General features: G+C 44.0%; 1 protein-coding gene across 3 annotated transcripts in view; it reads left to right on the top strand.

The window, feature by feature from the left end:
* The window catches only part of emid1 (EMI domain containing 1), a 52,519-nt gene that overhangs the window by 16,434 nt on the left and 8,924 nt on the right, over positions 1-27,161 (top strand). For all 3 annotated transcript variants that reach the window (XM_018668689.2, XM_018668688.2, XM_018668690.2), the window contains exons 4-8: positions 23,600-23,689; positions 23,804-23,865; positions 23,993-24,125; positions 25,591-25,635; positions 25,735-25,842. In XM_018668689.2, the coding sequence (XP_018524205.1) occupies positions 23,600-23,689; positions 23,804-23,865; positions 23,993-24,125; positions 25,591-25,635; positions 25,735-25,842 (438 nt within the window). The remainder of the gene's footprint in view (positions 1-23,599; positions 23,690-23,803; positions 23,866-23,992; positions 24,126-25,590; positions 25,636-25,734; positions 25,843-27,161) is intronic.

Below are 27,161 nucleotides of genomic sequence, written 5' to 3'. Positions count from 1 at the left end.
CACAGACTTATGCACAGGAAGCGTGGCATGCTTCAGTGGTCCAGGTCCAGGTCTTCGTTTGCTGGGAGAGAGAGGCTATGGCAGTGCTGGTGCGGCTGGTGAGGCAGTGTCGAGGGCTTGTAGCCAGAGAGGCCCAGTGAGGTGAGCTCATTAACAACAGGACGTACCCCTGAACCTCTAAACCCAGGCCTGCATTCCGTCCGCTCCAGTGCCCCCTGGGACTCATCCAGGGGTGAGGGGGGTGGCGTGGGGGGCTTTAACAGCCCTGGTGTTTTGGTTGGACCCTCGCCACAGGCAGAGCTGAGCTGTGCATGACGACTGCCTCTCCTGCCCCCACCTCAATCAGGACCGTAAATATAGCCCGGAGAGAGCGTCTGTGTGTTCCCTGCTTCCTCAGGTGTTTATGGCTCTCTCACTCATTCATGCTGAGCTCACGGCCAGGGCCCTGGCAGCAAACAAACATGCGCGCTAGCAGGCGAACGCACACATGTTTGAGGCGCCAGAAACACCTGCTCTCACAAGCGCAGGCGCGTATATTAAGTTTGTGTGTACAGACAGACAAATGACTGGAATTAAAAGAACATTTTTGCACTGCAGATGACTCGGGTCGCACAACCGAGAAAAAGAAAAACAGTGGTCTTGTGTTGCTGTGATCATTAAACTTGATACGGGGGCACAGACGCGTGCTCACTGTCTCTCTCGGTTTCCACACGCATGCATACTGTATATCAGTTGCATGTGTGCCTCATGACAGACAGGCTGACAGGGCAGTAAATCACTGCCACTGCGCCAGAGTTAGAGCTCTATCTGCTCTGTCTGCTACTATTATTGACTTTGGGTCGAGGGACAGAGGATGATGTCATGGTCCTTTTACTTCTGTTGGCTGCCCTCCATGTTGCCTTCCTAAAGGGCTCCGTCTCAGCTTATGGGGACCGTATGTGGGCCCCATGAGGCCATGTCTGGTCAGCTTTGTGGAGACACCAGGGCCGACAGTCAGATAGAACAATCGTCTGCCTTAATGTTGATTTACTTGTATATTATCAGGTCATATTTGGCTTTGACTATATTCCCCACTGTAATTATGTTTGCATTCTTTGATTCACTGTGATAGGGAGATACGATCATAGCCAGCAGGAGGTTTGTTGTAGAAATGGCTTTGCTCTTTGTGTGTTACTAAAAAGAGGAAGATTACTGAGCCTTTCATCAACTTGCCTCATGCTGCCTTCACTGTCAACAATCTCAACTAATCATTTTGGCAGTTTTTCAAGTTAAAAAAACACCAAACATTCCCAAGGTCCACTTCTCAGCTGTGAGGATCTGCTGTTTTCCTCTCTTTTATTTGGTATTAAATCAATAATTTTTTGACTTGGGGTCTGTTGATCAGACAAATGAAGCTGTTTGAAGACATGGTGGGTTTTAGGAAATTGTAAAAGGCATTGTACCAGGCAGGTCGTTGAAGGTAGTGTACTGCAAACTACTGTAGTACACTAAGAATATCTACTAAATGATGCATTTTGTCAAAGCTAAAGACAATGAGGAGGAAAAGTATAGGTAATTTTTGTAGTTTTTCTTATTTGTGTGTATTGAATGAAAACCTTTAAATCAGCATCTATCTGAAATTCAGTAAATGCTTATACTGATATGTCAGAAACCACAGTTGTACAGCTGAGAGGATCTGGTACTGAACCACAGCCTGCACGCAAATTGGCCTTTCTGAGCCTTTTCCAAAATGCTTACCCTCTTTGGACATCCCCCATCATTACATCCTATTTACAAAAGACCAAAAGGATTATTCTCAGGTAATGCGTTTTATATGAACTCTTCACTTTGTCCGTGTAAACCTAGCTACTCGAGTAAACAGAGCCCTATTGAAGCAGAGTTACTAAATCTGCAGCCAGATGGGTTCTCGACCCAGAGACAAAGTGGAGAATTACAGTTTGTCCTGAAAGTCCAAGCTTTAGCCCCCCCCCCGCCCTTCTCATCCCTCTGGCCTCGCTCAGAGGCAGGGTGGTGGGATGGGGTGGGAGGATAATCTATTCCGTCTCTCTCTCATAGATGGAGAAAAAGATGAGTGTGTAAAACGAGAATGGCTGTACTGGTGAAAGGGTGGCACAGTTCCAGTGGGACACGTTTCCCCGAGCGCTGCCAGGTAGAAGAAAAGAGCGAGAGCGGAAAAGAAGATGTGTTTTTCTTCCTCTCTTGTTGTCACAAGCTGACACCTGCAAAGAAATGAGATGGCACTGTTGTTTTAAGCCAGACTGAGGAAAAATATTATAAGAGACGTGGAGAGAGGTTGGGAGGGGGGAATGAAGGGGTTTTCTTAACTGGAAAGGTCTGTTCATGTTACTGTTAAAAGGACAAAGAACAGACTGAAGTAATAACCATGATGAGCATCATTCATACTTTCTCTGCGAGCCATAACCACAATGTTCCTTTGAGGTAATTTATCTTTTCATAATGTAGCTGAACTTTCGAAGTAAAATTAGATTTGAGGCTCCCATGTCTTTGTGTGCTGTGTCTGATGCTCTCTCACAGTCCATGCACCGCTACCCCCCTGGGTGTGGGTGGGTAGCCGTAGGGACGCCAAAGGGGGTGAAAGGGCAGAGAATTGAGGGGTGCAGGGTGTGTGCTTTCCCCGCTGGATAATGGCATGTATTGTTCCTTAAGCGGCAGCGCTGTATCAAGACTATCGTAGGAAATTTCTTGACATACTTGTTTGGCGTCGGTCTTAAATTTCTGAGACACTTCAGGGGTTGCGTGTTGTGAGCTGGTCATGCTAAGGCACAATGTGTCCCTTTTAAAAGCCTGAGTATCGGTAAATCACAAAATTGATTAAAGCCAAAGAGAGAGCTGAGCAAATGCTTCGATGTTCAAGAAGATGATTGACTGAGATATCTAGGGAGTTTCTTAAGTGTTGTGGTGTGAGTGTCCTTTGTTCCCCTGTTTTCTGTTCATTCACACTGTTAGGCTGAGAACTGGTCAACATGGAAGCCTGCCAGAGATACAGAGACTTCCAGAGGTCATTATTAGTAACAGTGAAGTCTAAGCCTCAGACTAATACTTTCACTGTAGATGTATAATTGTGATGGAGGCCTCATACACTCCCCGATCCGCACGGGGGGACAGGAGAGGGCACGCTGGGAGATGAATTACAAACACTGCTCGGGATCATTCATCCATCAGAGCGGCTCTTCTCGCCAAAGCTGGAATTCCTTTCCCCTGGCTGCACCTGACAGCGCAGAAACCTTAGCCTGAGCTACCGCCAGTTCACTCTCTGGTTCCAACGGTGCAGCTGAGTTTTGCTGGAGCTTTTTTTTTTGGGGTGGTTTCTCAAGTTGAGACCGATGGAGGCAGTTTCTGTCAGCAGCAAGCGGCTGAGCCTCCTCCCTGGAAGTGCAAGTGAAGGGTCGGTCTGAGAGGCCGTGCAGCAGACGGGCGGAGCGTGGACAGCTATCATCAGCAGTCTGACTCTAGTCGCTGAATTCAATTGAAAAATGTGGATGTTGACAGGGAACGGCGTAATGTGGCACAGTTCGCCATGCAGAGGGTGCGGAAAAAAAGGCGAAGAAGAAATTTTCAGCCATTTTTAGACGACCAGGTTCATGCCACAGCCTGAAAACTTTGTTTGTCCTTATTTCAAGAAGAAGTCCCTACAGATGTTCTGAACTATGTGTCATCCCTGACACCCACCCACCAAAATCTAAACATCACTGAACCTGTTTGTGAAGTTGTGCAGCACAAAGTTTATATTTGTCTGCCTCCTCTCTTTTGCAGAATGTACATCTCAGGACTTGCATGAGAGGAAGGGAAAGTGCTGCTAATGTAGCTGTTTGATGCTTAATGCTCAAAATATGCTGGTGGTCCATAGCTTCAGTGACGTGGCAGATGTTCACACAGTGACCACTTTGAACCCCGAAGTTCAAAAACCACATCGAGAAAGGTTGGCCGCTGTTTTTACACCATCAGGTTTGCACATTGTCATGTTGCTGATTCCTCACTGAAAAACATAAATACAGAGACAACTGCATCTGAGGACACAAGAGGATCAAGAAGACAAAAGTTCAGCTCTTAATACATTTGTACTCTTCATGCTTTAATACAGTATATTTGGACATTATTGCTACCAGAGTCTGTTCCAGTGAGGTCACTAAATTCATTATTATGGTGATTCATGTTTTCAGTATGGAGGCAGAGTGGGTGGAGTTGGTGAACTGACCCTTTGGGACAGCCGTCACAAGTATGTCTACTCACACTGATCAGCCACAACATTAAAACCACTGACAGGAGAAGTGAATAACACTAATCATCTGTTAACAATACAATGTTCTGCTGGGAAACCTTGGGTCCTGACTTTCATCTGGATGTTACTCTGACACATATCATCCAACTTGACGTTGTTGAAGACCAAGCACACACCCCTCCCATGGCAAACGTTCTCCCCGCTGGCAGCTGCCTCCCCAGGCACAAAAACTGCTCAAAAATCACTCAAGGAACAAGACAAAGAGCTCAAGGTGTTGACCTGGCCCGCAAACTCCCCAAGTCCCAATCTGACCCAGCATCTATGGGATGCACCAGAATAAGCCCTGTGGTGCAACTCACAGGACCCAAAAGATCCACTGCCAATATCCCGATGCCAGACACCACAGAAAGGGTCAGGGTGAATGGATGAGGCGACTGTGACACAGGATACTTTTGTGCATGCCTTGTTTTCTTACTGATATCCTTATTATACAACCTAACTTTATGAAGTAGTCTTTGTGGCTAAGGTTAAACACAGCGATGAGTCATGCAGGTCATTTATCTAGCAGCCATTTGTAACTGTTTTGGAGACGCGAAAGAAACAACGTTGTCCTGTCATCATCCTGTCATCAGATCTGAAAATACTCCAATCAGTTGTGTCAGGAGGCAATGACAAACAGCATTCGTCTATCTCGCCAGTTCTCAGAGAGGAGTATTTTAACCTGACTGTGAAAAAAAAAGGACACAGAAGTTTAAGCCTGCATGAGTCAGCCAGTTGCGCAGATAGAGGGATGAGGCTCTTTGGGCTGTATCTCATGTATGAATTATGATAACTCCTCGCACTCTCCGGGTTTTCACCCTCATAACTTCACAGAAATAGGGAGGAGGACTTAAGTGCCAAAACAGTGTAAAATTACTTTGATTTTCCACTTGTGCTGAGTCTTATCATCTCACCGCCGAGTGATGCCATGTGTAATTCTGAAGCTTTCATAAAGCTTTAAAGTGAAATACTTTTTTTTTTATAGCAGCCTGGTATAGTTTTATGTAGATGGGTGTATAATGAGTTTTAAAGGCTGATTTGCCCTAAATTGTCACTGGTGAGTTTTACAGCTTTCATAAGTAGTTTAACAGTCTGCAGATAAAACAGATACAGCCCTCTAAGTCAGCACAATTAGCCTCCATGTTTCGTGTGTAGCTGGTGAAACTTCATCTCGCTGTAGTGACTTTTATGAATCAATTAAATTGCGATAATAGAGGGTGAGTAAGAGGATTAAGAGCTCATAAGAGGTGCCGTTGATGGTTTTGGTTGACCACTGCGTCTTGAAGTCTTTAATAAGCCGCCGCTCTGTACTTTAACCTCTGTCTGTTTTCTACTACTGTGAGGGGAGGAGATGAAGGGGGGAGCACTTGTTTTGCTCACACACACTTTCTCCCCACATCTTCAAGTGCCTTGGTTTGATATACTGTACTTCAGACATTTTTGGGAGGTTTTTTGGAGTCAGACAGTGGGACACATCCATCCATTTTTTACTGCAGCACCAAATGTCTGGAGAGATCAGGTCAATCTCAGCCAAGACCTCCACGTCTGCTCCAGAGCAACCACTCACCCTGCCAGATATCAGCGATGAAGAGGGGAGGACAGAGAAGATACACACATCATGTTTGGACTACACACACACACACGCGCGCACATGTACACTCTAGACAGACAAGACACCGCAAACATACACACACTTGGGAGACATATTTAGTCGAGACAGGCCAGATGTTTTATCTCAGTATGTATGTGTCAGAGCTCTCCGCTCACTCTGACGGAGGAGTGTTAATCTCTGGAGCTCCGGGCTCGGCACGTCGCCCACGGGCTGCTGTGACCGGGACCGCTCTGATAAATTACACCGCGCTGACCATGGGGGGCTCTGGCCTGTAAGTGATTTAGACCTGAAAAGCCATAAAAGACCCCGTACGCCATAAGTCTTTGATAGACCTAGTGCAACTTCTCCCTCGTGAGTCACTTTCTGAAACTCGATAAGGAAACTTTATCTTCACCTCACTAACAGTCCAAATATGACCACTCATCTCTAAATCACTTTTATACTGGTGTAATGATTATATAATTACTGAAATAACAAAACTATGTTGATATGATGATTAATACTTCATCGCTGATTACTGTGTGTGATTAAAAAGCCACACAGTATAGTTACACATACATCATGACCAAATGAATCATTTTATTCAGTCTAGTGCAGTGAACCTGTGTCTATCTGTGACCTGGAACAGATCCTAAAACAGCTACAAGCAAATCTCACATCTACATCCACCACTATCTATTGATTGATCAACCAACAACAAATACCTAAATAAATAAACTAATAATTTTATCAAGCAAAAAAAAACAGAAATTCTCTGGCTGCAGCTTCTCAAATGTTAAGATTTACTGCTCTTTTTTTTGTTTTATAGCATTAAAAATTGAATATCTTTAGATAAAACAACCATTTGAAAAACTGTGATGGACTTTATCACTATGGGGATTTGTGGATTTTTTTAAAAATTAGTTGCTGGCTCTAGTTTCATGATTCAAATAAGATTGGCTCTTTAGATGTTATTTATAAATGGGCTGAAATCATCTGTGCCAAAAAGTCTGGTGGATGTTTTTTTTTTACTGTTTTCATTATATCGTCACTTGATCACCTATGAAAAATAATTATTTGCAGCCTTAGTTGTTCAGAGGTACAGCAACAGAAAGCACTGATGTTACTAAAGTGTCTACTGTGGAGTTCTTGAAGTTCTTTTCTTTTCCTTGATCAGCAGTTTCTCACAGTGTGGGTGTGAGGGAGTGCAGGAAAAAGGCAGTTGTTGAAAAACTTTGTGAATGCCAGCAGGGAGGAGTTTGAAGGGGAGCCTGTGTTCCTTTTGTAATGCGCTGCTGCGATAAGGGCCACATCCACCACGTCAGCCCCCTTGCTGGAGCCCCGCGGGGTCGGCCGACCCCTGTCGACCCGAAACTGTGATCACACAGTCTGTTTTATTGGCCGACAGGAGTGGCGTGATTGATTGTTCACTTCTCGTTTTGCCTGTTGTTACTCTCTGCTGTAAAAAAAAAAAAAAAAGGCGCTGATGGTTCCGCTTGTGTTTTGATCTGTGTTCCCTCGCTCCTCTGATCCTGTAATCTGCTTCCACCACCACCCCCCCGTATGGGAGCCTCTCCTCTGTATGTGTGTCCTTTCATCCTTGTGTGCGAGTGTTCGCAGTCAGCTCTGTCTGTGGGCATGTTGTGTTGAAGTACCTTTCAGAGATAAGACCCTCATTCTGGCATGATGGCAGAAGGGTTGGAGGATGTAGGGAGTGAAAACACTACGAATAGAAGCATCACTTCTTCCTCCCTCTGTTCCCACTCTTCTTCTCCTCTCTTATCTTTGCTCCTTTTTCCTTTTTTCCCAACACTTCCCTCCTTTTTCTCCCTGAGTGATCTGCAGCAGAGCCAGTAAACTGCAGTGCACTTGCAAACTGTGGGAGAGTCTCTGGGTCCCCATCGCGGTCTTTAGCCTGAGAGCGATGGAGAATGGATGTCACATTATCACTGGAGCACTTCATCACCTAGCAGCATCTCTGCTTTGGCAAACTGAGACAGGGAGAGAAAGAGTTGGACGTAAAATAACATTGAAGGATGAATGGTGCATCACTGAGAGCTTTCCTAGACCAAATCATCCAGCGGCCTCCACTGGTGTGTTATAGCCAAGAAGCGAGCAAAAAAACAAAAAAAAAACAAATCCCCACATCTGCTCTACAAGTCGGAGCCCTCATTCTACAGCTAATAAATCTGCCTTTGAAGAATAAGATACCCTAAAGTAAAACTTTAATGTTTCAGCTCATTTCTTTTCCCCAAACTTAGTTTTTCTTTATCCATTGTTGCTGAACTTATTTCATGATGGAATCTAAGGTAGTAATGGTATGAAAGCTTTTATTTGAATTTATATTGTGTTTGTATTTAAACCGAGAAAATAGCAGCAATGCTTGCGTTAAAGAAAAGGGTTGTTAGCCTTATTAGATTTTTCATGTCTCAGATTTTTACACACAAAACTCCCACAACACTTTATCAGTTGAGTATATTTGGCACTTTGTGCAGTTTTTTTTTTCATACTTAAGGCACTTTTTGGGAAAAGACCTCTTCCTATCATATACAATACATCCATGTGTGAAGGTTGGTATATATGCTTTTATATTTATTTATCTTTTTAAAACTCTTTCTTTCATTCTCTTTCCACGAACATGTTCTTTGTACAGTATGTGTTGGTCTCACAATGGAGTTGGTCTTTATATGACAAGTGTTGCCTTAGGTTTGAGCTCCTCAAGATATTTTTTTTACTCCATGCACTTTGGAAGTAGGTGAAGTAGTGCCAGAAATACTCGCTCAACATAATTCGCACACATACACATACACTTTTCTTTTCTTTTTTCTTTTCTTTTCTTTCTTTTTTTTCTTTTTTTCTTTCACTCCAGGACCCTGATCTGGAGACTGGCTTGTAGATAGACACCCGCTCTCCCCTGAGTCTGTATTATTGTCCTCTGCTCAGCTCAGCTCTAGATGCCCCTCTTTAGTTTATCATCCCTTTGTAGAGCGCACAGAGCATGCACACTTATCTCCAATGGTGCAAAACACAAACAAACCGTAGCCGCCGCGTGCATGAGGGCCCACTTTATTCCCATCTGTCAGAGGAAGCAGACATGAGACAGAACCACATGTTGGAGTGAACACTGCCCAGACCCGAGGTGTTGTCAGTGGGTTCGGGCTGGTTTTACTCCAGACAGAGCAGAGATAGGACACCTGTGCATGAGGGCCTTCGTGCCTAATAATCTTCCATCTGTACTGACAGAACAAAGAGCAGGAATAAACGACATCAAGATAACTCACTGCATCTTAAGTGGCGTGCACACAACAGTCAACATTTTTCTGTTTTGTTTGCCAGATCGTGCCGGTCATGATTATGCTTATCTGCAGGGTGCTGAAATCCTCTGAAGGTCATTCTGTGTATTTCCTCTGAAGTTTCCAAAACATGCGGCGGCGCTGTGTATAAGTGTTTGTCATCAGGATTGAGATGCTAAAGATAGCTTTGGCTACACATAGATTAGCCCTTGAAATTCCTACATGCAGTTTTTAGTGTCATCCACTGCCTACACTGTGTGTCTGTGTGCTGGTGTGAGTTTTCTCCCTAACTACTGCACGTGCACAGACGCACTGATTTCCCATTAATATCTGAGTATATTTGAGGATACACTCTGTTTATTTTCAGTGTGCTCAGAGGATCTTGGTGTGTTAGCCATTGCTAATCCTGCTGTTGTATTTCTGACAGAAGACCAGAGCTCAGAGCTCTTTGCCACCTCTGTGTATTTGTCTTTCTGTGAGCTATTTTGGTAATTCACATACTTTACACATTGTAGTGTCACGATAAAGACTTCCTCCACTTCCTCTGTGTTGTCTTTAAAGGATTAAAGGGAACCTCCTGTTTTTTTTTCTGCCAGGGTAAAGGTCAGACGCTGTATGGATCAGTCGAGGCGCTCTGAGGTCGCTGCAGATCAGTCGTCGTGTTTGTTTTGTCTGTCTTCAGTTTTGCTGGATGTAAGTTTAGCCAGCATAAAGCCTGCGGCGCTGTGTGAGTGATCAGTGGAATGAAGTCCAGATTGCTGCACAGTCTGTCACATACATGTTTCATTCACGTCTTCCTCATGAAAGGCTCCTTATGCTGTGTGAACTGTGGGCATGACAGGGGAAAACTGTGATTGAAATCTCCTTCGTTTGTGATTTACGTTTTGTGTTTTTGTAACCTCAGCAAGCTCAGGCCCGGCATACCTGCGTTATTGCTGGAGTTAAAGCCTCCTACCTCCTGCAGGCCGGCCATCAATCAGCACAGTACCGGTTAGCGCTGTGCTGGATTAGTGCAGGTTTGACCCCCCTCCCCTCTGTTTCGGCATCTCATGTCTCGCCTGAAGTGTCGTCCCCCCCTCCGTTACTCTACCTGAGCAGGCAGGCTCACCGTTCCACACGGTATCACCCTGAACCCAAAAAGCCCAATCAGCTTTGATCCCACCCTGCGGCCCCTGGAAGTAAGTGGGGTCTAATCCCCAGAAAAGCCTTAGAAAGACACAGAGGAATGCCTGGCACACAGCACACCATTCACCCAGGGATTAGACTGAGAGGAGCTCAGCTTCACACAGTCATTTACTCCACTCGCTCTGTGGGGGTATATGTATACTTGTGTGGGTTTGTGGTGTGTGTGTGTGTATATATGTACATGTATGCAAATTCTGTACGCATGCATGCATAGAAGGGGACAAAATAATCCCAAAACCTCGAGAGGACTTTTGCTAACACTGCCAGAAAGTCAGGTCATATTAGGCTGAATGCTAATTAGCAGTATTTGCCAGTAATAAAAGAGGTTTGGCAGTCATCCCTTTGATACTCTAGGAGTATCTGTGCCAAGGCTGAGGATGCACTGGTCCCAAAAAAATACCATAACCAGCTTCCAAACTGGGGCTTGGTGACATTAAAAAATATATTATTATTATATTATGTTAATAAGATTATTTTTTCAATATCAATATGCAGACAGTCCCAGTACTTTACAAAGACACTTTTTCCTATCATTTTTTACCCATCTGTATATCACAACAAATGTAAAGGTAGAATCCACTGTCCTCCACTGTTACGTACATATCAGACAAAACACATGTAAAACAGAGCCTTCAGTTACTCATGTGTTGTATATAACTCAGAATCATTAATTTTGACAGCAGAGTTTTGTAAAATATTAACACAATATGTTCATCATGATAGTCCACTGAAATCAATAAAGTATAAAGTTATTGAATTATAGCACAGCCCTGTTGATGACAATTTAAGACAAATATTTACAAGGAGGGAAGAGGACATTACAAAAATATTGGCTAGGTTGCATTATGTATGAAGTTAATCCCCGTTTCCCTGGTAATGAAATAACTGTCTGTTAATTTGTCAGTCTGGAACCTGAATCTGTTTTCTAAACATCTGTAACCCAGAAATCAACAGCAGCAGATCGCCATCCGGTTTGATCACAGCGACACGCCTCTGAACAGATTTTTTTGATACTTTATAGATCCTCGAAGGAGAAAGCTGAGAGCTGAAAACGCGAACTTGCTGCCTTTTATTAAGGTTTCATTCTGCAGCAGCAGGATTATGTGTGTCTATGAGAAATACTGAGTGCGGAGGCCCCCGTCTGTCAGCGCACTGAGGGGAGGGATGCAGTGGTATCAGCTTGGATGACTGTGTTATTCAAACTCATGTCACAGACGCACAGTACCGTGGTCAGTCTCCATCCTGTGTGTGTGTGTGTGTGTGTGTTTTAACAGGTGCACGGTTGCCTGGAAATGTATAATGATGTACAGAGTGATGCTCAGATTTGGCATTAAGTTGGTGGTGAAGACAACAAGGCAGCAGTGAGCAGCAGACTCATCAATCTTACACTGAACCCGGAGTGTGGAGGGAGTGATGTTGATCCTGGCGCTCTGCCACTGCTTTGAGAGCTTACCCATATGTGACTGTTTGTATGTAATAGAGCATCAGTAGGTAGATTTCATACGATCTAATGGAGGGGATGTGCGTCTGATGTCAGTTTAGTTTAGGACTTCTTCTACTCCCTTACCTGGGAGTGTTCTTCCTAACTGCTCCATCCGGTTGTTTTCTCAGATTTTACTGTCGCTCTGCACTCAAAGCGAAGTTTTTATTTGAGGAGAGAAAACAAGCCATCTAAATCAGGGGCTTTGAGACGCTGCTGTTGAGTCAGGTCTGTGTCTACAGCAGAAGAGACTGTATGTGACTCAGCCAGGTCCACAACAAAGGACTTCTTCAGACGTGCAGCGCATCGGACAAACAGACACAGCCGGCTGCGCTTTTATCAGCCAGACTTCCATGTCTGCTTCCTTTTCATGCATGAACGAATCTGCTGTCAGGAACCCTGTCATGGCACTGAATGCTCAGATATGGTACAGTGTCACTGTAGTGATACATTGCAAGAATCTATGAAGCGTAAATGGTTCGGTATGCTCAAAACAAACCACTTGTTTCACATGTCAGGGTGAAAAGCTGGACATCATCAAGAGTGTTAAGATGCAACACTTGTTCAGATGGTTATGACATTGTACACTTGCACAAAGTCTCTACTTGAAGGCATTCATAGTGTTGTACTCAAATGTACACACAAAAAGTGACGGATGTTGTGTGAAGAATGAAAGAAAAGAGAAAGTTCAAATCCTGCGTACTTTCTCACCACTGCACACCTTCTCCAAATTCAGTGTTAAAGGTCCACAGTGGAGTTTTCTCTATTCTGTTTCTCACCAAAATCCACTGCATGAATCCTCGTTTAGACGTTTCTTTCCTCATAAAACTGCAATGTCAATTTTTTACTGATATTTTGGGACCATTGTTTTGATCCATGTTTGCTCGCGAGCAGTCCTTTCCTGCCTTTTAATGGAGAATTGCTGCATTTCTATGCTCACTGGTGCCACCAATTGTTGATCTAAAGGAGCAGCGATAAGATGTTAGCGAGGTTACATGTCATGTTGTCTACTCATATGCGCACGTTGGTGTCGTTGCACGTTTAAATGAGATGCAAACAAAACAGGAACTTGCTCTTAAAAGCACTGCTCTATAGTGTTACTTGCGTTACTTAAATGGGAAGGTTTGTCAGATTATTGGCCCCTCTGACATTCCTCTGACATCACATAGGTGTAAGTGAGGGTACAGTTTGCTCTTCACTGCACTTCATTTGAGGCATACTGAGACCTTGAATTTTGGCAGCTTTCACAGTTTTTGCAGCATTGAAGGACAAAATAGTTACCTATAAACTTAAATCTTATTTTTTCACATTTGACTTTCTAAGACTGCTTCCAAATCCCATTGTTGCACCATAATTTCAGATAAACACAATTCCTTCATTTCAGCGACTGTTAAAAAGACAATAAATGGGCCTTTCTTGAAACTGCAACACGCAGATTGAGGAGTTTTTACTGAATAGTTTATGTTTCTACAAACTGTTTATATTGGCAGTCAAGCATATTTACAGCGACGAGGGGAATACATGATGAGAAGATAAATAACATTTTTGAGCAAATAAAATTTCTTCTCACAGACTTCTTAGACCCATTTAAAAGTACATGTGGTGAAACAGTGGTCTTCGGCTATTTCACTATGTTACATCAAACATTTTTCACCCAGACAACCCTCTGAGCAGGGTCGAATACCTCCACAGTAAAATGATCCAAGCTTATGAAGGCAAAATGGAGATTAGGGTGTTATATGAGATGTCCCAAAGGAAACTGACAAATCAAATGATTTGTTATGGTGGAGGAAATGGACAATGCTCTCAGAGAGAAGCTGAATCATGAGGAAAATTGAAACAATAGTGAAGAAAGATTTGGCCTACTTCTTACCACACATGTCTGCTGCACACAGTTCATTTATAGCCCTGCAGAGTGAGGCAGGTTTATGGTTTGCTATTGAAGCAGAATATCGTCCTAAGGGGAGCTGGAATGGCTACAGTCTGGCAATCATGCCTTGGCTCTGGATGGACGAGTGCAGTCACTATCACACAGTCATTGTGTTCAACTGGAGCTTTTTTGTTTGGTTGTCATGGATCCTGCTGCACGGTTGTCAGAGGGGACTCGATTGTTTTTATTGTTTACATGGGTGGTTAAGGAAAAATATAGGTTATTGAAACCTTTTTCTTAACAGGATGTAGTCTCGTGTGTACTTGCACACAAATCACGCCACAGGAGGGAAATTAAATTTGGCTGGTGTGGCAACGGGCCTCTGAGCCGTAATAAGTGAGCGTTCAGACCAACCTTGGACAAATAAACTGTGTGTTGGACTGGACGTGTCCTTCAAACACTGAGGGCAAAGGATTTACTCACCCAGCACTGAGTGTGTATAGCAGAAGACGCGGGGCAGGATGTTTAGCTGAAGGTTTGTGGATTGGCCTGCGCTCTGCTTGGCTGCAGCTGTGGGCAGAGAGCTGGAGCGCTTGTCAACCTCTGTATGGTAATGAACAGGGTCAGAGTAAAGGGTCCGTTGGCCAGGAATTCAGCAGCATGTTTTCGCAGAGAGCAGCAGTGTGTAAACTCTGCTTCTCCACCGCTGTTCCTATTACAGTCCGTCTGTTCAACATCTTCTTATTGTTTAGTCTTTGCAACCTATTGTTTGAATATTTTTGATCCTCAAAAACTTTCTTTCTGTAACATCTCATCTTCTAGTTTTTGGTCTTATTCAGTGTTGGACAGTGTGTTGGGAACAAGTTACTTTTTTTTAGAAACAGTTAAGGGATTACAATTCAGCAATTACTTTACAGTTAGTAATCTCAGTAAGGCAGCATTACTTTGACATTTTAGAGGTCGGCTTGTTTGCTCTCTCAGAGGGGCTGCAGTCAGTGGAGAAGTGGCTTGAGGGTGGAACAGCTAGCCTCCACCAACAGCAGCCCTCAAAAGTTATCCTCTCTGCATATTGGGTCTTCTTAGCTGCTAGCTAGCCATTAGCCTATATTCAGCAATTAACATAATGTCTTTTTCAATGAGTAGTAAGTTATTTTATTTTGTTTTTTATTTTATTTTACTAGAGTTGCTTCCCCAACACTCTGTTATGTAACTGTATGTAGTTTTGCACTGTAGCAGATTGTCCTCAGATCTCAGCACTCACTTTGATGAGTACCATGATCTCACAATTGACAGAAATGAGCCAAACATACAATAATAAGAAAATTAGATAATTGACAGGGTTTGACTATTTTAGTCACAAAGACTTATAAAGTGCAAACTGTTAAACAGCTCAGCGCATAATATTTAAAACTTGTGTAGTCAGCAGCAATAACTCGCAGTTAATATGTTATTGTACATGTATGTGTGTGCATGGAGGTCTAATTCTGGCCCCAGTTGTTTTTAGAGCTATTGTTTGCTAGCCACTTGCGGCAGTGTGTTGGCTGAGAGGAGCGGGGTTCAATTACTGCGGTTTGTGGGGAGTGTTTTATATGGAGAGGTCAAAGACAAGACGGACCCCTCCCTGCCACTCTAAAGCGGCAACAGAGGAGTGTGTGGTTTCATTCAGTCGAGTCCCCGTCTGCAGTCCCCTGTTTTTTTACTTGTTTCCCCAGTGACCGCAGGAGAGACAGCAACTGAGAGACTTGGGGAGGGAAAAAGGTTGCACATCATAGGATAAGATGCCAACTAAGTTCATTGAAAGGGAGAGTGTCGCCAAGGAAAAGTTTACAAAGCAGCTTTTATTTGGGTCAACCAGGGTCATTAGGGAGGAGCCGGGTCCCATCAGGCCTCTGTGTTATTGTGTCTCTCTTAATAAAAGTGAAGGGTGTGAGCTGGAATCATCATCCTCTGCCACACGCTTTTATTAGACATCTGCTGCTTTCAAGTGGAGGAAATGTTTAAAGCCTGCTGGGTGGATTTGTAGCGCAGCCCGTCCCGACCACATTCTATCTCAAATCGGCACGCTGCAATTCAACAGATGTGCCCACCACTAATTTTAGCCACTTAACACAGACCACAGCATTGTTTGCTCTCATGACACAGAGAAAATTGTTTCAATTTTTCCATGCACTGAAGGTTTTTGTTTTTAGATACTACTGGGACGGCAGCAAATTGGAGTTATTCCATTTTTAAATTCACTTAAAATTCTTGGGCTTTTATTCTCTCAAGCTTGTGTAAACATCACATTCTCTTTCTGTTTTGTGGCTTTGAACACAAACTGCCTCTCTCTTGCTGTTGTGGATGCTCAGGCAGAGCGTTGCCCACTGAGACAGCCAACAGTCACTCAGGCTTTTAATAAAATGACAGAATACACAACACTCCTACACCCCGAAACAAGCAGTTAAGCAAACAGTGGAGGCAGGCCTGCTCTGCTCAGTAATTAGAGGAGAAGGTGTTGAGTGATTGTGAAACAAAGCTCAATTTTCCTGTAATTAGTATCTGCGAGTGTCTTGCAGCTACTGTCGACAGTCTGGACCAAGCCTCTTTTCGGGGGAGATAGCTGTGGGTCTCTTGTGATAAAACCTTCTGGAAAATACAATAAGCAGGAAGCCTGACAGGAGGGAGGTTATGGAAGGTGAGTGCTGCATCCTGTGCAGAGAGGTCTACCCCTGCAGCGGTCCGTGCCCGGGGAGGCCAGTCTCCCATCCCAGAATGCCGATGGGAGCACATGTCCGCAGGCCAGACAAACACCTCTGTCAGCAGACCGCAGTCACCCCACCAGTCAGACCATTCAGCTCGACGCTGCTCTGTAATTACACACCACCGCCGCCCGCAGGGGAGGGGGCGGGGAGGGGGGCGGCCAGACTGAGGTGCAGACCCTGTCACTGCCATCAGCATCATTACAGGCATGTGCTGGAAAACAGAGAGTGAGAGAGAGATAGGAAGAGTGAGTGAGAGGGAAGGTGAGGTAAAGACAGCCCCATCTGGGACAGAGGAGCGGGAGAAGAGGCAGGAGACCCTCCTTCTTCCTGTGAAAGATTAGAGACCGTGTGCACGAGCACATCTGGATGGGCTGGAAGAGCTGAAAGCACTGATGTGAGAATGGGCAGAGACAGAGCCAAACTGAAGAAGATTAGTGAAGCAACACTGCTGGTCACACTGAACAGGCCTCTGCAGCATTTATCTCTGTTTGTGTGTATGTGTTTGTGCACAAAAATTAAATCGACCACTCATTAACAGCTTAAATAGACACAGACTTTACTGTCAGACACTGCCAAGTCACCAGAAATATAACAATGTCCTTCTCTCTGGTGTATTATTTATTTATGTTTTCTTCAAGGTGAAGTCAAAGTACAACAGATTTGCGCAGTTTTAAAGATCAGCGCAACTGTTGCAACTGCACAACTGGACTTTGTGAGTCTGCTCAGCAGACTCTTATTGTACAGTTTTGTAATTATTTGAAGTATTTTTTCCACTTATGTCAATTGGAAAAGACAGCGAACTGAGAATTTCATTATGCAGTGTAAGTTATTATCTGTTCATGTGACAATACAGCTTTTAGTCTTAAAAATCAGTAAAATCAGAAAATATTCATATACTGAATATGCAGGAGGTAGGATGTGATTTATTTTGGATAACTAAATAAACATACTTCAAAGAAGAGCCACTGACTTTAAAACTACTCCAAAAAGCATAAATCACCTCCTCAGGTGCAGTAACCAGACTAAATGTTATTAATTATTCTTCGTCCTGCTCTGTGGAGGGTGTGGTAAGGGTGGTGTTGCAAGTGTGCGCTCTGCTTTGGCTTAAGTGTCTGTGTTGATTGATGAGGTGAGATGTATGTGCATGAAGTGAGAACCTCTCTGACCTTTGGCGCTCTCGCCTCAGGGTCCTGGAGTCTGTAGCGTAGTTTCATTTGCAGCAGGTCTTTGCAACACCTCACCTAGACTTGTAAACCGGAGCAGATGCAGACTGGCCGCCTCAGTGCACTTGTTTTCAACGCAGTGTGAAGGCAAGGATTCAGTCTTGCTGAGCTTACTTTTTCCTCCGGGACCAATTATCTGACCAATTGTTACAGCCAGGCCGCACTTCCTTCTCACCTGTAATTACAATTGAACCTGTCCAGTGTGTGGGCCGCTCCGCTCTCAGACTGAGAGGTGGGGAAGGCAGAGTGGCAATTCCAAAGGAAGGAAATGATGAAGTGTGTCCCACCCTCTAAGTCAGTCACCTAATAAAAGAAACCTGTGACCCTGGGAAAGCATAGTAAACACTGGGGTTCAGATGCAGGTTTGTACTGATGACCGGATTAAGACCCATCAGTTACATGGGAGGTGGAAACTGCAGATTAACCTGCTTTAATACACTTTAATACTAGTTGAGATTGATTTGAGTCGACCATCAGTGAAAAGGGTTTCCCCTGGTCCACCAACCTGCGTATCTACTGATACAAAGAAAGAAGTGAATAGTTACAGTATTGGCACTCATCCTCAGTACAAGACCCATCTCAAAATCAGGGTCAAACATGTGTGTATAAGACAGTTTTACAATGAAAAAGCAGTTGGTGCAGGTTGAATGATTATTGTAACTGGATGAGACACAATGCATGTTGTGCCCATCTGCCACTGATAAAACAGCCTGACATGAAAATCTTTGAATATTTAATCGCCTGCTTGGGCTCTGCTCTGCTTGGCTGCCACATAATGAGAATTTAACAAAAAAAGAAAATATCATACGATATTTATTATCTATAAACTGATTAATAATAATAAATAATAATAATTCATTTTATTTATTATAAATGGGTGTAAAACATAAATTAAAAGTAAAACTAAAGGCTGTAGTTAGTTTAACTTATAGTATTTTGTCTCTAAAGTGATTTATTTACCTAATTTAGCTTATGTGAGCCTAACTGAATGGTCATCACATTCTAGTCTTGACATCTGCACTTAAAGTAATGTAGCAGGTCTGCACAATAACTGAGTGCAATGCAGTTCTTTCTTGGAAAAGGAGTATTAGATGAGGAAAGAGAGAGAGAACGTGAGAGGGAGGAGAGCAGAGGAAACAATACCAGGTTCAACTTTACGTCACCTCAATTTGTCTTTTTTAGTTCAAAAGTAGACAAAAGAAACCACTCGCTCAGCAAACATATGTTCTGAGTAGCCACCTTGTTCAGCTTGGCTTGGCTTATTCTGAGGAGTACAGTGCTCTCTCTGAGTGGACTGTGTGTGTGTGTGTGTGTGTTTATCTGAAGGCAGCAGCAGCAGTCTTCAGTCTGTCCAAGACAGCGTGGAGACAGAGACAAACGCCTCCCCTGGTTGGCTGTCAGCACCTGGTCACTAATGATGCTGCAGCGCTGAGCTCAGCTAATTGACCAGACAGAGATGGATCAGGACTTTGCGCTCTGCTGCGCTGTTTGTGTGTGTGTGTGTGTGTGTGTGTGTGTGTGTGTTTTGATGTTTGCGATCACAGCTGTTGCCAGGCCCTGCTCTGTATCTCCCCGCAGCAACTTCAAACTTTGAGACAACACAGTTCCACTCAAGAAAACAGACCAGATAAGCCTTTAGAGGCTGTGCAACACAATATCTGCTCCAACCCTGTCTTCACATACTCATCCAGCCTCTGCTGCAGACCATATGAGAGGACAACAAAAGTCTCACTCATGCATTCATGAAGCCCCTTAAGACCGGGCCTGTCTGCACGCTGCTGAGTCTTTCTACAGAAGCAGAGAGCAAATAAACCTCAGTAGGTGATGAGCTTGGAGGATCAGGCAGTCAGTGCAGCTGAGTGTGAGATGTGTGTTTAAGGGCTCTAGTTGGCAGGGCTAACTGGGCTCTTAGCATGAGGGCTCTGGTTTATTTCCACTGGGAGAGTATCACTGAAGGGATGACCTTGCGCCATTAATTACACAACCAGTGCTGTGTATGTGTCTATGTGTGTTTGTTACACATGCACTTTCACACACACAGAAACAAAACCCTACACAAGAACACATGCACACACACACACACCTCAGTTTGTAGAGTGAGAGGTGCAGCTGCAGTCCTGGTCACCGTGCCCTTGGCTCTCACTCCGGTGGTTCCAGCAGAGCTCCAAGTCCAATAATAATCGCTTCGGAATAAAGCTGCGGACAATAATAACATAACGATTTAATGACAGCAGCAGCTTATTAATGTCGCTGTGGAATCCAAATGCTGCGTTCTGCTGAGTGCAGTCAGTTCAGCTTCAGGGTTTCCCTCTTCCACACAGTTTGCACTTGGCATAAACGTGTCTCTGGTGTTGGCTCACATTCACTTTCCTCCTGACTGAATTGTCGTGTCTCACTTTCGTTTCAAATTTTTGGGATTTTTTTATTTTTTATTTTTTTTTAGCGGCACAAAGCCACTTCATTCCTGTGCATGTTTTTGTCAAGCAGAAATTGCAATTTATCTATCAATACAATCTTATGTGAGTGGGTGGAGTGAAATAAAACAACATGTGAACTTGAGTTTGACTCAGCTGGATCTGAACACTGGTTGGAGATACAAAGTCTGAACAGAGAGCCAGCGCAGTGTTTGTGCATTACACAATGAAATAGAACTTATATCCAGACAGGCTAGTGGTCAATTTGCTCACCTTCAGAGAGTGATGCCAGGGAGGGGAAGGAGAGAGAAGTCCTGTCTGGGTTTCATCTGAGGCCTGCGGGGCTACGTGTGTGGCTTTGGCAGACCTATTGCCCAGATTTCAGCAAACAGTTTCATTGGTGTGTCTCACCCTAGCCCCCAGCTACGTGAATATAACAAAGACGGCATGCTCTAAACTCTCCCATAGACTCTTGGATGGCTTGAGAGCTCCACAACAAACTTTAATTTGGATAACTTCAGTCTAAAATAGACGTTCTGCAAAATCTGATTTGTTTTTTAGACTTCTTATCACTGCCTTTTCCTGCTGCCACAGAATACCTTTACATACAATGTACAGTATGTGTCAACATGTGCTCAGGCATAAACAATCCCTCAGGCCATCCTCCACCCTCATGATGAAATAGGAAGGGTTGTTTTATTTACCTTATTTCTGTGACCTTTGCTCCTATCTTCCCTCTTTTTCCTATGACATTATTGCACCAGCAGGGGCAAAGATTATTAAAAGAGTGCTTGTAAACAAATAAGTTAACTCTGTGTGTCTGTTTGTGTGTGTGTGAGAGAGAGAGAGAGAGAGAGAGAGAAAAGCGGAGTGAGAGACATAGCTGATGTCAGAATGGCCTCTGGCCCGATGAACTCTCTGCAGGGGTATTTCTCTAATGAAGAGCTCTTACTCAGTCACTGATTAGGGCCCAGTGCAACATGGGGGCAAAAGGTCAAATACATTCACACATTTCTTTGACCCCCACACCCCGCCCCCCCACTGGTACAATTAGCCCACTGAGAACAAAGAGTAGATACAACGAACCGTGTCCGTCAGGGGGCATTCATTAACTGTGATGATGTTATTGTTGGCCAAGGGAGCGATGGATCGCACTCAAGGCATCCGAGTCATCCGTGTCCTCAGGTCTCACCTTAACACAGCCGGGGTACACACACACACACACACACACACACACAAACACACACCACAGGCCTTAATAGACACAAAGCAGTAGAAAAGAGGGGTCCTGCAGGATTTGAAATGTGTTGTTGCAAGCCAGACGGAGGGAGTGTGTGAGGTGTGTGTGTGTGTATGTGTGGGAGACAGTTGTCCTTGTGCCAGAGCTTTCTAAATGCTTCATACAATAGCTTAAGTGTGGGTGAGGGGATCCTGGCGCTTAAATGTTCTTTTCTCCAGAGGGAGAAGAGGTGCCGTTAGGAGGGGAGGGGCGAGAGCTAGATTTCCTATCCAGAGCCCCCTTATTGTAATTGAGTGCAGCCATCTACATGCTCCGAGCTCCAGAAAAAACGTCCCCAGCATTCGCAAAGTGCATGCACGCGCACACCTCTCTCTTTGTCTCAGCAGCCTTCTCCCATGTGGACTGAAGTGGTGGTACAGACGAGTGAGGAGCGGATCAAAGTGTGTGTTCTCCCCATCTCTCCGCGCGAGGTTTACATTGTTATCGAAACGTGGAGGAGTTTTCTGCGATCTAGAGCGCATGCCATAACATTTCAGTCTCAGGTCTTACATGGTTTAAATCCATCTACACTTGTAATCCTCTGAGAAATACCCAGAACCCAAAACAGTGAAATCATGAGTGTAGAGGTTGAGGAGGGGGAATTATTGGAGCGGTCTCAATTTACCCTAAACCATGTGTTCTGTGTACTTTTCATACTCCTCCTTTGCCCTCTCTCTCCCTCCTCTTTGGGTAATCACTCAGCCCGTTATGCTTTCCTGTCTAAAGTTCCCCAGTGTTTATTTTTCTTCATGACAATAAGCTCTCCATTTTCCTTCTCTGGGCTCGCAGTGAATAGAGACAGATCATGACATGTGATGTTACACATGTCATGATCTGTCTGAGGCTGTTAAAGAAGAATACCCTTATCCGACTCCAGCTCGTTGCTGCAGGTGCTATTTCATGGCTTCTCTTAGTACAGCACTTGGCGCCGACTGTGGCCGCTGGCCGCCGAGTGGAAAGACGTGCGTCCTGGTGGCTAATGAGGTGCTGAACCCAGCCTCTTGTTTGTATCAGGAGCACCTGGGTCGACCAGAGCCAGACCAGGCCAGACAAAGGAGTCAGTCTAGCATTTCCACCAAGGTCTGCCCCATTCAAAAACATCCAGAATCCAGGGACACAAACTCCCACACTTCATAAAGTGAAGGCAAGACAGAATGTGAGCCGAGGCTGCCCATTCTGTCTGCACAAGGAAACTATTGTTTGCCTTTACACGCCCTCTCTCCCAGGCCTTTGCGAATTTATACTCCATAAAGGAACAAGGCAAACAGAAAGCAACTTGGCAGAGATGCAGCGTGCACAATGTTTGTCTCTTGGAAATGTGAGAGACACAAAAGCTGCAACTGGTGGTTTCCATTTCTTCCCTCTCTACACCCTTTTGTCAGCTCTTTCTTGCTAACACCAGCTCACCTGGAGGTCGACAACCCACTGACAGAAAAGGCGCAGAGGGAATTTGTGGTGAAACATCTTCATACAACCCATAGCACAGTCTGTCTGACTTCCTTATCACAGAAGTGATGATATTACAGTAAACAGATCATGGCATACACCTTCAGCCTATCAGTGTTGGATCAGTTCAGAATTATAGACAAATATTTTTCTCGTCTCTTTTTCTGTAGACTCAGTTGTTCTTCTGTTTTTGTCTAACTGTCGTTCACAGTCATTGTAACTGTCACATAATTCCATGTCACATTATTTTGGATGATTAATGCATCTGCATCACCTTAGTTGTTTGTTTGTCCGTCTGTCAGCTAAGGGTGCAGCTAATGATTATTTTCATGATCAATATGTCTGCTGATTAATTGATCAGTCATTTGTTTTGTGTATAAAATATCAGAAAAGAGTGAAAACCATCCCAGCACCTAGGTTGATGTTTTCGAATGCCTTTTTGTCTGACCAACAGTCCAAAAGCCAAAGATATTAAATTTTCAATGATGTAAAACAGAGGAAAAACAGCAAATCCTCACATTTGAGGAGGTGAAACCAGAGAATCTTGGATTTATGCTTAAAGAATGATTCAGCTAATGGACTAATCATTTCCACTCTGATGTCAGCAGCAACATTTAACCTGATTTCTTTTAAATGTGATGGACAAAATGTTACTTGGCTGTCAGATAACTGGGTGGGGATTTAGAGCTTCCCATCTTATGTATAGATAGATTATGTTTTCAAGGTCAAGAAATGCGCATAAGTTCAAATCCAAGCCACAGAAATGACATTTTTCTGTCTTTTTATCTTCTCTTACAGATGCAGGAAACCAGCTCGTGGCTCAAGAGGCAGTAAGGAAACCGTCTACGCTACGCCGGCCACCTGCGCGCACAGGAGAGTCGATGTCTGGTAAGAACTGTGAACATCTTACTGCTTTGCCTATGCAAAACAATGGCAGAGGTATACTATATGTATAAGAGTCTGATTCCTGAAGGCAAAGAAAGTAATGTTCTGTTTTTTTAGGCTGTCTCAACTGCAGTCGAATCACAGCTTTGAGTGACAGGCTGATTTCACTGGAGGCGAAGGTAAGAGCTCGTGTCTGATGTCACTCATTCAGCTGCGGTAACTGAGTCACCGAGGAACATGACAGGCCTCCATTAAACAAGCATGTTTTTTAATTGCCCACGCTTGTTTTATGTCTTCCTGTACCAGGTCCAATTACTCACTTCCCCAGCCTCCATATCACATCGCCACCTTCAGGGGAAAGGAGGAAGTGCACCAGAGGCCTCATTACTGATGGGGGCTGTGCCCGCTCAGGGAGCTCCTGGTGAGCAGGGACCTGCAGGTAGGTACACCACGTTGTCATGCATGAATAAGTTTTATGTTTAAAAAAATACAGCATATTTCCATTAAGGGGGAGTCGGGGGTTTTTTGTTTTGATGATTGAGTCAGAAATCACTCCTTGCAGCTTTCCTCTGCGAGCAGCAACTCTTTTTCTGCCCTCTACCTGCTCACCTCTGCTCATATCCTTTTTCCTCCTCTGCACACACTCATTTCCTTTAGCAAAAAAGTAAGAGCCCAGTAGTCTGTGCTGCTCACTTTCAACTCTCCCTCTTTCTCTCTGGTTGTGTGGAAAGCGATCACCTCAGAGCATGAGAGTCCTCTACTTCCCTGGCATCGAGCCCAGCGCTGGCTACAGCTAAAAACACAGAGTTCATCAACCCTGCTGCACTGTCAGAGGAAGTTTAAAGGAGTGTACCAGTCATATCAAAATGTAGCCACTACGTGAAGGAGTTTTGTGTGGTTATATAATCTTTCACTCTTCGCACAATTACTCTGATGGCTTAAGAATTAATTTGTAGAAAAATGAGACACTTCCAGTGAAAACGGGTGCAGTCTGTGGCAGTGTCTGAAATCACAGCCTCGTTCACTCCTCCGTGTCCCACATTTAATAGACACTCAGTAGTTTCCTCTACAGCGCGTAGTAAACTGACACTCACCCTCATAACTGACAAACGTGAAGTCTCACAACTGTCATTTTTGCATCTGTAAAATGCAATGTATTGCATTGTGGGATTGTTAAGTAGCATACATAGCACTGATGCTCCACTGTGGAATTTTTGTGGACACTGTATAGAGAATAAAAATAGTGCACAATAAACAGTGGGCTAGGAATAGGAATAGGAATATTTCAGACACAGCCTATGTGTTGCAGGGGTTTGTGGTGCTCATTTCTGTCTGCTACAGTGTTTTTGACACTAATAATGGATGGCACCAAAATCTGAAATTTTCTAATCTTAGACATGGTGCCTTTGAACTCTGTATACCATTAATCTTGACAGGGCATAGCAGAAGAGTTGTGTCGAAGGTCCACTTGTAAATAAAAAATATAAAATTAAAGTGGCCAAATTTAGCAAACATGTTCAACTACACCTACCTCCAAGTTTGGTGTGTGAAATTGGTGGAGTTTTCCTTTAACTTCCTACCATCACTGTAGCCAGAGCTCTGTGTTGGATCTGTCACTAAAGGCCTAATTAAGTCCTGCTATGACTGAAATCACTCAACCAGCCATTTTCAGAAATCCACTGGCTCAGTCAAAGTTAATTATTAATCTGGAACAGAAAATTAAATCAGCCCTAACAATGACATAAACATGGAAATGACAGATCTTTTTGCTCTATTGCTTGGACAGAATTCAGAGAGTTGCACCTCATCCCTCAGTGGGTTTTACACCACCTCCTCTCCGAGCGGTTTGAGCCCAGATTTTGTTCACATCTCTCAATTAAGCCACCTCTCTGTTTTCATTACAGGTCCTCAGGGTGAAAAGGGGAAAGATGGGCTTCCTGGCAAAGACGGTAAATTGTAACCATAGTTCCCTTTCAGTCAGTGTAAAAACCATTTAAGATGTAAACCAGTTAAGGCTCCGTGATTACTCATGACTGTTTCCTTCTTAGGGAAGCCAGGGTCTCGGGGGCTGCCAGGTCCCAGTGGGCCTCGGGGGGAGGCCGGGGCAAGGGGCCCTTCTGGAACTCCCGGATTGAAGGGATCCCCAGGACCAGCAGGTAAGAGAGGACTGAAAGTAGAAATACACTCAGCTGAGAGTTGTGAGCAGAGAGGAAGAAATGAACTTTGTCTCAGTGGATGTTGACACAGTTTGTCAGTAAGAATGCTATAAAGATCTGTGTGTGTGTGTGTGTGTGTGTGTGTGTGTGTGTGTGTGTGTGTGTGTGTGTGTGTGTGTCATTGAGAGAGATGGAGGGTATCCTATCCACTTAACAAGACGTGTGAATGGGACACTCTTGACCAGAGACTTGTGGAAACAACAGCGGAAAAATCAGAGAGATCTCCCACAAAAGACTAAATAGTGATGCCCTGCTCCAGAGTGTTTGTCTTTCTCTTAAACCACTTGGTCAACCCACAGACCCTCCAGTGGTAAATATCAGAGTGTTCCAGCAGCCCCTGAGGCCAGCTGGTAACTTCCTGGAATTTGGGCATTTTTTTGGCTAGCTTTTGAAATCATACGTTTCTAAAAGTGCTGTTTTGTTGGGCAGCAAAAGCATTTGTTTTTGTATAAACCTCACGACATCAAGCCACAACAGAAACAGAGGCATACATCTGTTCTATGTATTCAGAGCTCGGCACTTATGTACAAATAATAAATGACCTTTTGGGAAAAAAAATTGAAATAAATCCACAGGCAGCTGTGACTTGAATGATAATAAAGCAAATGGCAGCATAAGTTTGTCACAACATCTGCTCTCGCTATAGGCTGTTATTCCTCTGCTCTGGATCATGAAGGGAGTGCCTCTCCTCTCAGGCTAACATATGACCCCTGCTCTGTGCCTGCTGCTGGGTAAAGATGAGATTTAGAGCAAAAGTTAAACTACAAACCCACTTTCCGAGAAGCGCCATGTGACTTCAATCTGAAATGAACATGAGCTATATATACACAAATCCCAGGTCCTTATGATTTCCATATGCCTGTGGTGTTATTGTTTTTTCTATCTCCATTACTTCATAAGTACCCAAAGCCAGTTCCTGCATCCAAAGCTATGTTTTCCTTATTGTGCTGATTTTTTCAGCTTAAAGAGAAAGATAAACACAGAATTGGAATGTGTCCGATGTCAGGCAAAATGTAGACAAATGTGTTTTTTGAGCCAGGGGTTATGGGAAAGATGGTGGGAAAAAATTAACTTGTGATGTTAGGAGAAGTGACACTGTACATTATGATGAGTCCTGATAAGTTAAAGGAGAGTTGTGTTACAAACTGTGACTTATATTTTGACGGGGTATCCTCCTGGATGCTTTGGGGAACCGTTATCCTTCAGGAAAAAAGAAAACTGTTTTCCCAAATATGTCATGTAGACTCTGAAGGGCCACT

Source organism: Lates calcarifer, linkage group LG13 (assembly GCF_001640805.2).
Source record: "Lates calcarifer isolate ASB-BC8 linkage group LG13, TLL_Latcal_v3, whole genome shotgun sequence".
In the NCBI taxonomy this organism is placed as follows: Eukaryota; Metazoa; Chordata; class Actinopteri; family Centropomidae; genus Lates; species Lates calcarifer.
This window is presented reverse-complemented; position numbering and strand designations above follow the sequence as displayed.